This window comes from Euprymna scolopes, chromosome 40 (assembly GCF_053919585.1).
Source record: "Euprymna scolopes isolate OS-2025 chromosome 40, ASM5391958v1, whole genome shotgun sequence".
NCBI classification, from domain to species: Eukaryota; Metazoa; Mollusca; class Cephalopoda; order Sepiida; family Sepiolidae; genus Euprymna; species Euprymna scolopes.
Window position 1 is genome coordinate 31,710,163 of NC_136521.1, and position 13,588 is coordinate 31,723,750.

The 13,588-nt window shown below is 34.2% G+C and overlaps 1 protein-coding gene across 3 annotated transcripts in view; it reads left to right on the forward strand.

Annotated features, from left to right (window-relative positions):
* Window positions 1–13,588, forward strand: part of LOC145265470 (DDB1- and CUL4-associated factor 17-like) — a 237,642-nt gene that overhangs the window by 178,041 nt on the left and 46,013 nt on the right. For all 3 annotated transcript variants that reach the window (XM_080121336.1, XM_080121335.1, XM_080121337.1), the window contains 3 exons: window positions 4,085–4,157; window positions 7,021–7,107; window positions 10,443–10,550. In XM_080121336.1, the coding sequence (XP_079977462.1) occupies window positions 4,085–4,157; window positions 7,021–7,107; window positions 10,443–10,550 (268 nt within the window). The remainder of the gene's footprint in view (window positions 1–4,084; window positions 4,158–7,020; window positions 7,108–10,442; window positions 10,551–13,588) is intronic.

Consider the following 13,588-nt stretch of genomic DNA (forward strand, 5'->3'; position numbering starts at 1 on the left):
TTGCCCAGATGATATTTTAATTCATGTAGATTACATATTTATTATTATAAATACAATTCTCCATCAATTATTATATTGCACCTAATATATAGTAGTGAGATCAAAACTAAAAGAATATATATGACTTGGGTGCCATCAGCTAGAATTGAAGCCAAACCATACAACTCTTTACCCTCATTCCTTAGCCTCACAGCCCTCTTTCCTCCATACACATACACACACACACATATATATATATATATATATATATTCACCAGTCGTCCCTTTTTTAAAAGATGGAATCGCTCAATCGTCAAAGACAAGATTTAAGCAATCAAGCAGACATATATATATATATATATATATATATATATATATATATATATATATATATATATATACAGGGTGTTTCAAAAGTCTTGGGAACATAATGATTTTAAATATGTTGTAATGTTCCCAAGACTTTTGAAACACCCTGTATATATATATATATATATATATATATATATATATATATATATATATATATATGAACAAATGATTAATAAAAGATGTTAAAAGACATCTTGAAAAAGAGTTAAAAACATATTTAATTTTAAAAAAGGAAGCACAAGATAAGTGGATAGTCCTTAATCCGCGGAGTTTCGAAGAAATACTCTTCTTCTCATCAGAGGGCAGGAATTAGCAAAATGCAGGATCGGATTTTGCATATAAAAGTATTTAATGAAACTACAAGTAAGTCACAGATCTTGGTTACTTGGTTAAAAAGAGGGTAAGGTAAGGGGAATAGGAGGTAAAAGAAAAATGATAAAAAGATTTCACATGAATGGATAGTCCAAGAATGGTAAAATCCAAAACGGTCGAATTAAAAATGCCCAATGCAATGGGTAAATTCCAAATGGTCCAAAATGATCTAAAAGGCAGAGTTCCTTGGAAAAAATCACAAATGGAATGAATTCCAAATCATTAAAAGGAAAAGCATTGGAGAGAATATTTAAAACACGTCTGTCAAGGCTGGATGAATCAAGTAAATTAAGGTTTAAAAAAAAAAATCAAAATGAAAGTAAATAAATTAAAATTAAAAAAAAAAACTATATATACATATATACACACACATTCATATACATACATACATATATATATATATATATATATATATATATATATATACACACACACACACATACATATACATACATACAGACACACAAATGCACATATACATGTGCATACATACACACACATATATGTATACATATACAACACACACACACACATATATATACAAACACACACACACACGCATGCATAAATATATACACATATCCAAAAACATATACAAGTTAAACAAAAACATACATACATACATACTTACATACAAATTAAGGGGAGGGACTGGCCGGTATCTACAAACTCTGGAATAAGGCAAATAAATGTGTATGTAAATGCATATAGTAAAATATAAGTAAACAAATACATAGAATAAAAATGAGTAGGTTGATGTATATATTTAATTAATAGGTATACTTATACCATAAAACGGAGACAGCAGATGGAAAACCGGCCAAAGAAATAAAGAAAAACAAGAAAAATATGAAAAGCTTAGAAGGTAAGATAAAAAAAAAAAAAAATTTATGGGAAAAGATATATATTTGAAGGGTTAAATTAATAGCTATGTAATTTCAAATTTACCATATTTAAACTTGGACATATGTTTGCAATAGGAGATCAGTTCGTTTATAGAGTTTATTATATTACTACTTTGAGGGGAGGTTATAATAGTTATAGCTTCAGATGTACAGAGGTGACAAGACTTAGATCCTGGAGTGTAAGACTTAACTTTTTTTAGGATGGTCCATTTAATTGAAAAGTGGGTATTGGCAGAGTTAAGCTTTTTAACCAGTGTAGTTAGAGAAGTTCCCTGGTTATTATTTGAATTTTGGTTATTGAAAGAAGAAGTGTGGTTTGAAATTCTTTTCTTTATTAAAGTTGAAGTAGCACCTATATATGTATATGTTTTATTAATAGCTCGGGGTCGAGAATTAATATTAATTTGTTGATTTATACTGGGAAGAGAATTTAAATTTTGTTCATTTTGATGAACAGAGGGTAGGACAGTGATTGTAGCAGGATTGGTTTGGAGGGGATAATTAGTGTTATTTATTTTAATATAAAACAAAACATACAAACAATATTTACAAATAAATACACTTTCTTAGTACTATGTCTACTTGCTTTGAAAGCGACTACAACAAATGTCTTAATGAAGCTTGCTTTCCGGGCTGTTGGAAAACTGCTTCTATTGTACCAGTATTCAAGAATTCTGGCGAAAGGACAGACCCATCAAATTATCGCCCCATTAGCCTCCTCCCACTTTTTGCCAAAATATTTGAGACCATAATTAACCATGCTCTAGTCCATCATCTTACAGATGCTAAACTACTGACTGACAAACAATATGGATTTAGACAAGCCCGTTCCACAGCAGACATCCTCACCGTGATCTCTGAACGTATATACCAATCACTGGACAAAGCGGGGGAAGGCAGAGCGGTAGCTCTAGATATATCTAAGGCTTTTGACAGGGTATGGCATGAGGGTCTCCTCAGTAAAATCAGATCATACGGTATCACTGGTAGAATACTTAACATAATTAAATCCTTCTTAGATAAGAGAAAAATCCAGGTAGTCCTCGACGGTCGCACATCTAAACAATATGATATAAATGCGGGAGTGCCCCAGGGTTCTATCCTTGGACCTCTATTGTTCCTGATATTCATAAATGACCTCCCCGACAACATTGCCTCTGAGATGGGTATATATGCTGATGACACTACACTCTATGGCAGACACGACAGGAAGACGAATGAACACATTTCTAAAGAAATGGCAGAAACACTAGAGGAAGACCTCCAATCTGTAGTGGAATGGGGACAAAAGTGGTTGGTCGCGTTCAATGCTGCCAAGACTAAACTAGTTTCATTCAATAATTACAAGAAACCCTCTCTACCACCAATAGCAATGGCCAACGACTCTTTATCTGAGACTCCATCTTTCAAACTCCTTGGCCTAACGTTCACAGGAAACATGAGTTGGAACAATTACATTGAAGGCATTGCCAGGGCCGCTGCAAGAAAGGTAGGCTCTCTCTACCGTGCTAGAAAACTACTAACACCCGAAAGTATCCTGTACCTCTATAAGGCCACCATTCGCCCATGTATGGAGTATTGCTGCCACATCTGGGCTGATGCATCTGCTACTAGTCTCTCGCTCCTTGACAAGGTTCAAAAGAGAGTCGCAAATCTGATAGGCCCTGAACTGGCATCTAAGCTTCAGCCTCTGTCCCATCGACGAAATGTTGCATCCCTCTGCCTGTTCTACAAGTATTTTAGTGGTGAATGCTCTGATGAACTGCAATCACTTGTGCCCCCACGACGCGAGCACCCTCGACAAACCTGACAGGCTACTAGATCCCACCCCCACACTGTAGAGGTCCCTAGATGTAAAAGATCTTTTTACTCCAATAGTTTCTTTCCCAGAACCGCAAGACTCTGGAATTCCATTCCAGGTCCCTGCTTCCCCAAGAGTACTGACGTGCAGAAGTTCAAGTGTAACGTGAACCGACACCTTGCTGCCCAAATCCCTACATAGTACCCCAGTAGTTGTTGCCCCTGATAGTAGCCCCCTACACCAAAGTGGCAATTTGCCTTGTTTGGGGTGAAAATGTAATAAAAAAAAAAAAGGTCTATAGCGTTGACGATAAAAGGGAGATAAGAACTACTAACTTCAAAGCAAATTTCTTATATGAATATATTAAAATATAGTTCTTTGGTCAGTGAGAAAATATACAGAAATTTTTGTCTATGTTCACCGTTCATCCACTATGCAGTGACTCTATGACGGTGGTGGGTTACAGGACCAGTAACATTAATTAAAAGGCATATTAACGGATCATAAAGAAGGGAATACATTAACACTGAAATTAATCGGAATCATCTGTTTTGTTATTAAAAACCGGACAAGATTTTCATTATAATCCATTATTTTTTTTTTTTCTTCTTTTAAATATTGATAGGACTTTTTTTCTTTTTTTTTTTCATCTCAGAAGTATTTATTGGGATGATCCACACCACAGAGCAGTGATCTCATCATCAAAATTCCAGAGAATGGATCAATCGGTAAGTGTCATTATTTTGTAAAAAAGTAGAGTAAGCTTGCAAAATATCAAAATAATGTCTGGTAAAGGAAAAAGTGATGTTGAATGAAAAGAAAGAAAGAGATTTCAGCAAAGATTCTTAAACAAAGAAGATTCCTGAGTTTCATAAGATACACCTGAAGAAGGTCTTGTACTTGTACTTGAAACGACATTCACCCTGGAGGAGTTGAGTCGGCTTCATGAAGATGCACATCTTGTATCGCTGCGGCCCAAGCCCGGCGATCGGAGGCAAGATCCCGAGTGAGCAACAGCCAGTCACGTCTCCAACGAGACAGGCTATAGATGAGCGGGCCCAAAATAATCTCAGCGTCGGCTTTGATAGTCCCGAGCCATGTTCTTAGCTGGCCACCGACACGTTTTTTCCAGCCGGGTAGAGGACGTGGGGAGATAGCCTCGTGGATAAAGACCTCTGCATCACAGCGAGAGGCATGGCCAAACCATCGAAGGCGTCGGGCCTGCAGTAGGTCAGTAATTGCCTGGAGATTGCAGCGACGCCGGACTTCTTTGTTGGCAACGAAATCCAAGGGACGGACATGGAGAATGCGGCGGAGATTATAGTGGTCGAAAACTTCTACGTGTCGCAGATCCGCTTTCCGTATGGGCCAGGTCTCACATCCATACAAAAGTATTGAGCGGACGAGGGCCTGATAGATTCGTATTTTTGTCCTCAGACGTATTTCAGGCCGTGACCATAATTGCCTTTGGAGTCGACAAAAGGCAGCTCGTGCGGCATTAATGCGCGTTTCAATCTCATTCATGCCTTGACCGGTACCAATGAACGTGCAGCCCAGGTATTTGAAGCTATCCGTCTCCTCAAGGGTTTCCCCGTTGAGAGTGATGGAGGACCTTTCTGAAAAAGGTCAGAGGTCACAAATTCGGGAATCTCAAATGGAACCCTGTGTTTATTCCCATGCTCTTGTTCCATCAGTTTAAAGTCTTAAGTAATTCATAATTGTATTTTTTGTATCACTAGCACTAAGGATTGAAACTTCAACCTCCAGAATTGTGTTACTCATAACTAAATTTACCTAGTACTTTATCCATTGCTCTATATGTCCTCCTTACAGATAAGTCTAGTATGAATTTTGAGATCCTTAAACTTATTTTTGTTTTTAGATATACAATTTTATTACTTATCACTTTAGATCTCTACTTAATTATAATATATATATATATATATATATATATATATATAACAAGTAGTTAATAAAGCATGTTAAAAAACACTTTGAAAAAGAGTTAAAAACATTTAATTTTAAAAAGGAAACAATATATATATATATATATATATATATATATATATATATATATATAAAACATTAAGGGGAGATAGATATATATAAATACTCGTTCAAATACACTTTTTTCATAATAAAGCTAGAACCCAGAATTAGATGGAATCGAGCAATTGCATCGACAACGGACAACGCCAGACTCAAAGTGGGTTTCGATGTACTGCATCTCATCAGTGACATGCTCCAACATAGGCGCGAACCCAGGTCGTCGCACGTATGAAGTGTACAATACTGACGATCTAACCATATGGGCTACGGCGCAATCTATTGGCTATGCCTCGAATTTAATTTATATTTCTTTATCCAGTTCTACATTCTACGATGTGACAAGTAATGCGTCTTTTACAACTAAGATAGTTACTGCTAGTATGCAGGCGGCAGATATCACATCTACACATTAACTGAAATTAGCCGACTCCCTCGGAACAATTTCAGAACAACCTATTTTTTGAGAGATATCACATCTCTACGGGGGATGAACCGCCTTTTCTATATATATTAAACATTAAAGGGAGATAGATATATATAAATACTCGTTCTCACATACACTTTTTTCATAATAAAGCTAGAACCAAGAATTAGATGGAATCGAGCAATTGCATCGACAACGGACAACACGCCTATGTTGGAGCACGTCACTGATGAGATGCAGTACATCAAAACCCACTTTGGGTCTGGCATTGTCCGTTGTTGATGCAATGGCTTGATTCCATCTAATTCTGGGTTCTAGCTTTATTATGAAAAAAAGTATGTGAACGGGTATATATATATATATATATATATATATATATATATATATATAGGAAGAGAGAGAGCAATGTATTTCACAGCTGTCCTGTTTTTAAATCTCCAAAACAGCTACATGGTAAGCAGCTGATGATCCCTGGTTTCTTATTTTAAAAATTTTTTAGTTAAGGTTTTATTTTATTTTATTTTATTTTATCTTTTTACTTTTAAATAGTTGAATTCTCTTTTATAATTGTAGGCTTTTGAGAAATTCGCTTATGCAAGTGCTAAGTCTAATTTTATTTAACAAAATTAGTTAATGTTTTTATAATTGAATTCCAGTTTGTAATTGTAGACGTCGGATTATGTAGATACTAAGTCTGCAGTAGGTTAAAAAAAAATTTTTTTTTTCCGGGAAGTTAAACTGCATTCTTTATTTTTATTTTTACATTTATTTTTACTCAAAGCTTCTTTATATATATTAAAATTTATTTTAAGACTGAAACAGTAAATTTATTGTAGTGACTTATGATAATTTTGTTTACCTAAATGGAATAAAATAATATCTTGTTCTTTTAATTGAGCACTATCATCAACCTTGTTTTTACTTTTGGATATTTCTAATCTAGAATACACACACACACATATACATATAATAGTAAGAACAAAGCTGTAAAATAGAAATTTACAATTAGTTTTTATTATTCGGCAGAATACTCCAAAACTGCTGTGTTAGATAATTCTTAATATATATATATATATATATATATATATATATACATATAACATTGCTTATTTTTACAGAATGTTCCAAGATTTATGGTGAAAGCGGTTGCACTTTTCAATGTGTTTCCACTTGAATTTGTGGGGATGTTTGCTGTTGAAACTAAGGTACATATATATGACTTTTTCTTTTTTTTTACTTCCTTATATTCACTCCAAACAAGGCATTTGCCACAGAGATGTACAAGGGGTACTGAGAATTAAAAGGTCAGATTTATAGGGGCATCTTAATGGCAAGTTTTACAGTGAGATGTTTGTTCACATTACATTTAAATTTCAGTAATTGGGGAAACAGGGAGCAAGAAGGAAATTTTAAAGGCAAGCAGTCTGAGAAAAGAGGTTATTAGAGTAGAAAGTTTGTTTTATTTATTTTTTAAATTTTCTTCCTTTGACGATTGTAACGTTGTGTATGGGGCAGCCAAACCAGCTGCCAACATTGCCCTATGCGTATTTGTCAATTTTTAAATGTGAGTTGATCAACACACAACCACAGTAATGTAATATTTTTGGGTGGCTCTGTATGACATGGAGGGGTGTATAAGCAAGTATACATAAAATATGTATGTATAAACCAGGGAACCAAACTGTGTACATGTTATATAGTCATCTATGTAATGTTCATTGTGTGTGTGTGTACATTTTTAGCGCATAATAAACAGATATAGATACCTTCAACAAACAGGACATATAGCATTAATGTCTACTTGCCCAGACAATGGAAGGACTTACCTTTTTGGTCGGAACCTTCGCTGTATTATTCCAGATGCGCTTCCGGCCCTGTCGGTGGGGCATTAGAATACGCCGACTGCCCCCCTGCAGAGGGTAAAAGTCCCTTAATGGGGGTCTTGGATATGACCTTAAACTATATCCAATGGTGAGGCCCCAGCTTGTGGGCTTTGGGGAGTGTGGAGCCACCCTTTAATTACCATTGCTCCCAGGTCCACTCTGACCCGGAGTGGTTGTACCTGTTAGGGTCCCAACTATGGGTTAAATAGAAACCAACGTGAAAACAGCAAATATATTCTATTAAAAAAATTTTTCTTCAAAATCTTTGGATTCGGCATTAAATAACCCGAAAAGGGTTGATATGCCGTAAAACAAAAACAACCGACCAATCAACCAGATGTGCTTCTGAAAATGTAAGTCTACCCTGGCAACTAAGACAACCAAATTGTTTTTGTGCATTTACATTTATTTCTGTGCGACTCTTTTGTTCTGGGATTGCATGCCATTCCTTTTTCATGGATTACATATTATTATCGTCTTATGATGAATCCTAACACTTAACTCTGATTATGTATATTTCCAAACAATCTTGTTACGTCATTAACTCCACGTGACCAAAGACATAAATCGAATGATCTTCCTTCGTCACATATTTTGTTCATGTTCTAACATTCTTTTCTATTAAAACATATTTGTTTTTATTTATCTAAAATTCCTTCTTGTTATTGTTTACAAAATCTAGTGAATTAATTTCCTAAAACGTCATTTAATCATATTTGTCCTTAAATTGCATTTTTCTCTGTAAAACAAATTTGATTCAATCTACATGATAATAATACTAATCTTTTGGCTCCAATAATTTAAAAATACCTTGGGTGGACTAAAATGCAACAGTAGTGTTCATCTTGCTAGAAGAAAGGCAGTATTCTCTGTCCATAAACAGCCTTGTCTTGATGTTACGGTTAAGTTAAGTTATCCTTAGTCAATGTAGGGAAAATCTTTCTATACTAAGGCAATTTTTATTATTGATTACTTCCAGAGTGTCACTTTTTGGGAAGCTGGTTTCACTCCATATTAAAAACGACCTTGTGTCACATTTTGCTTTTGTGAGGAAGCAAATAAAAAGCAAAAGTCTATGATGTCCAAGATTGAAGACGACGTGGATAAAACATTCAAATGGTGTTTACATGTACACATCTTCTATCTACATGGTTTCTTGCACTTCTCTATTTAAATTTGTTTGGTGGGGGGGGGGGCATAAATTTAATTTGACATGAACCACTATCACTATGGCTCATCCTTTTTTTAGTTCCATGGAGAACATGACTTTGCTCTGGAATAAAAAACTTCCTAAAAGGTACATTCAAATTTCAGTTTATGTTTTCTGCCAGACAATCCTGAACAATTATTATTATTAATATTGTTAAATGTTACGTAGAGGAAAATATTCAGAAAAAATATTTTAATAGAAAGGAATGCTACAAAACAAAATATGTCAGTTAAACTATACGGGCAATTTGCATCAGGTGATTTTGATTATTTGGTTATGTGGGTGGTGACATATTGAGGTAGAGAAAGGGTTTAGATGTACATGTAGTTTTGAGTTGACAGACGACACAGTTGAGAGCGGGGTTTGCTAGCGACAGGATCGAAAGAAATTTTCTCCACGTCCGGGACCCAGGGAACATGAAATTAGCAAGATTTAGCCGCTGCAAACTCCAGGGCATAAAATAAATGTTTATGCATGAAAGAGATGGTTCATGTTTTGACGTTTTCTAAAATGAAAGGAAGAAACCTGAAGCGTGGCAACATGTCAGAGCCATGAAATGGAGAAAGTGGAGGAAACGTCCAAAAAATGAAAAGGGTATGTGTTTTCAGTTTGTTAATGTAAACCCCAGAAATAGTTATTTGTCAGTCGTAAGAGCTGTCTGTGTTACTTTAATTGCCTCTTTATTGAACTGTTGTCGAATGTCTAAAAACACACAACCATACAAAGAAACACCTGCACCCACAACAAACATTTCTAGACGATCACATTTATAAATAAATATGTAAGCACATACATTAAGAGACACATATTTATATATACATACAACAACACACATTATATAGACCACTATATAAGATTTGCTTGTCTTTTTAATGTCTGAACGGAACTGCTGATCAGTAACCTGAATAATATTTGAAGATGTACAAAAGACTATCTACTGAATCCATCGTCATGATTGATGCCCACTCGTAACATTTGCATCATCGAATAGGGTTTGAATGGTGGTAGTATGCTCTTCATTGCCGAATTTGAGTCAGAAAAAGATGGATGCAGCAAAAACCACAAAAAATTACTCATCTTATCGCTAACTCTAAAGGCCCTCTGACTCAAGGTTAATACTAGGTCAATCTAGTTTTTTTTTTATTATCTTTTAAATCTGAAATTATCTCAAACAAAGTGACCACCTCCTAAAATTTGATACCGTCTTTGATTTGTTCTGACAATAATAACAAATTAAAAAATAATGAATCTTAAAATCAGTGTTCTAAAAGTTTACAGGTCGGTAGAAAATTAAATTTTAATGCATTTGGTCAAAGTTATTAGTTGTAATTTGTTTTTTATTTCTTGACTGTTAACTATGCTCCCAGATTAATAAATGTCAATAGAGTAAACCTCACATATGCATGAATTTCTACAAAGGCATTAATTTTATTTTTTTTTATTGCAGATATTTGGAAACAACATCCATGATGTACTCGTTAGTGATAATCTTCTAATAACAAATAAACGTGGAGGAATTGTGGAACTCTTCAGTATGGAGTACATTTTAGAACACGTGAGTATTAATACATTTATGTAAACAATACTAATGTCGTTAGCAGATGATAGTCCGGGACTCAGAGTTTTATGGGATGCTTATTTCAGCAGTAACAACAACAACACCAGAGAAACTATATCTGAGACATTCAATGTTTATTTCGTTGAAATACTTAATACTATTTGGATCCAAATACTCAATCTCAATTGGTTACCTATATTGGACTTCAACCAATCAGAGAGAGTTTGTGTTATCTATATAAACAAGCACCTCAGCACCATCCTCAGTAAGATGCAGTGAGAGCCTCAATTTGTCATAGTATAACATAGTCATTACATAGGATCCACATGTTGAAAGAAACAAAGACAAGGAAAGAATTCGACTTACATTTTTTTCAATAGAAACCACACACATTTACAGGTACTTCCAGAATAACACCTTGTCTCTTGTTCAAAAGTTTTCTTGTACCCCATTGTGTCTAACAAGACTCTGCTGTGTTGAACATATGGTATTCTGTTTTTGTCCGGCCATGTTTAGGACACATCTTTCCCTGTCGTAACACATCTATTTCCGCTCTCTCGTATCTTGAACACATCTCAAATACCTCTTCCTTGAATATATATGTCCTTTTTATCTTTGCTGTCACAGTGTGCAGCCAGCTTGGTCATTTGCATATGACTGTTGTTGCTGCCATATGCGCATCCACACTCTGTATCTATTTGCTTCCCCATGAAAACAAAATGTGACACAAGGTCGTTTTTTATGTGGGAGAAAACCAGCTCCCTAAAAGTGGGGAACTCTGGCAGTATGCAAAAATAAAATTGCCTTAGTATAGAAGGGTTTCCCTTTCCATTGATTAAGAATAATTTAACTTGACTGCAGCATCAGAGCAGACACCACACCCCGGCCACCAGGCTGAACGAGTGTGCACATCCACACTCTGTTGCAATAGGAACCTATGCCATTTAGAACACTGCATTACTGGCACATATTCTAGGCAGGCAAAACCTTGAGCTATAACTAGTAATACACACGGACGAAAAAACGCTTTGGATAATCACAGATTTCAAGGTAGTTCTATTATAAGAGCCATATTTTTTAAACCAAAGCACTTCAAGTCTTCAAATTACTACTGTTTTGTTCGGAAATGAATATACTTTCAAATGAATTAATAAATATGAATGTACATTATATATTTTAAGAGTTTTAAGCAAATAAAGTGATAAAAATGTGAACGTCATAAAATGGCGTTTTCGGTAAGGTTTTGTAATGACCCCCTCTGTTTTCTAAAGGTCCGTACCGTGATTGTATGAAGAATTTCGTCATGAAATTTGGGAACCAATCAGTAGAGGTGTTAATCTTAATACTGTCAAGTGTCCGAAATATTTTTGACCATTTCTTTTTTTGTTGTGTTAAAAATAAGACTTTAATATGACTAGTATCGAACATTTTGAAAAAAAAATTCTTCGGACACTCAGTAGTAAGTAAATCAATCTTTTTACTATCTTTATCAATTAAAAGTATTATTTTATGTTGAGTAGGACCGCGGTAATTGATAATTTAAAAGGACCTACCCAAAAAAAAAATTGTTTCTATTTCTCGAATTTGGTCAAATGAAGTTAGAATTACTAGCAGCAGCAGCAGCTCCAGCCTGTAGAATCAGCCATAGCACAGCAGTGTATAAACAACACGCGTTCTTTAATTTTTATTCAAGAACGAATTAAGAAAAACATGAAAATATAAATGTTCTTATATGTTTAATTAGAGCTATTTTGTTATCAGAATAACATTAGTTTAGAACTATTCGGTTTTCAGAATGTATAATAACAACAATCCCAACCAATTCGGCATTATGAATCTGTAGCAGTGTCAGAATCTTTGGGAAAATCGCCATTGCAAATTTGACACCCCTAAGACAAAACTGCGAATAAAATATAAAAAAATCGTAATTTCTGTTTTTAAAGTGGGTTTTTTTTATTTATGGAATATACTTCCAAAATAAACTATTAAAGTTGTTTCAAACATAATAAAAATATTATTTCTTATTTGTTAAAAAACCGTGTTGACAAAATATCCGCTCGCGGTGATTGAATACGCGGACATTCATTGAATCTGTTGCAATTTCTCACATTTCTCGTCAAATTTAAAAACATGGTTAAAAAAACAAAATAAACTTTTGTAGATTGCATGCACTTTTATTCTTTAAATTAGTTTTGAACTGCGAATTAAAACAATGTTTTACTGCGAACAGCCACAAATGTTTTTTTTCAAAATCAAAATAAGTATCAAAATCTCGTTTATACATAGATTCGAAAAAGTTGTCAAAAAACAAATATATAACAAATAAATGTTATCAAAGGCAAGATAAGTTACTTTTCTACCTAACTGGATAATTTTCTAGTGTTTTTATTTAATGTAACATGTTTATTCAGCTCGAAAAACGTACAGTGTTTACCGATGTATTGGAAAATTAAAAATGGCGCCCGGCCCGACTCTCTTTGACACGGTAAGTTTGAGAAAAGGAGTTAAAAATAAAAAACTATACAAAATACTGTTAAAAACCCACTGAATATATGTCAGCCTATGTCACATGTCACGGTAACATATATTGAGCGAGTTTCTAGCAGTATTTTGTCTACTTTTTTATTTTTAACTCTTTTCCACAAACTTGCCGTTTCAAGAGTCGGGCGCCATTTTAAATTTTCCAAAACATCGGTAAACACTGTTTTCAAGCTGAATAAACATGTTACATTAAATAAAAACACTAAAAAATTATCCAGTTAGGTAGAAAAGTAACTTGCTTTTGATAACATTTATTTGTTATATATTTGTTTTTTGACAACTTTTTCGAATCTATGTGTATAGTAATACAAACCCTCAAAATCTATATCAATATTCTTGAAATTTTAAAAGAAAACACATCAAACTACAATTAGGAAGCTTTTTATTTCGTTATTTTTTCTTTCTACTTATTAAGCGAAAGATATTTTTACAACCTGCTCCAGCGTAGTATAAACGGCCTATGGAATTAACACCTTCAACCTCGAAAATAGAAA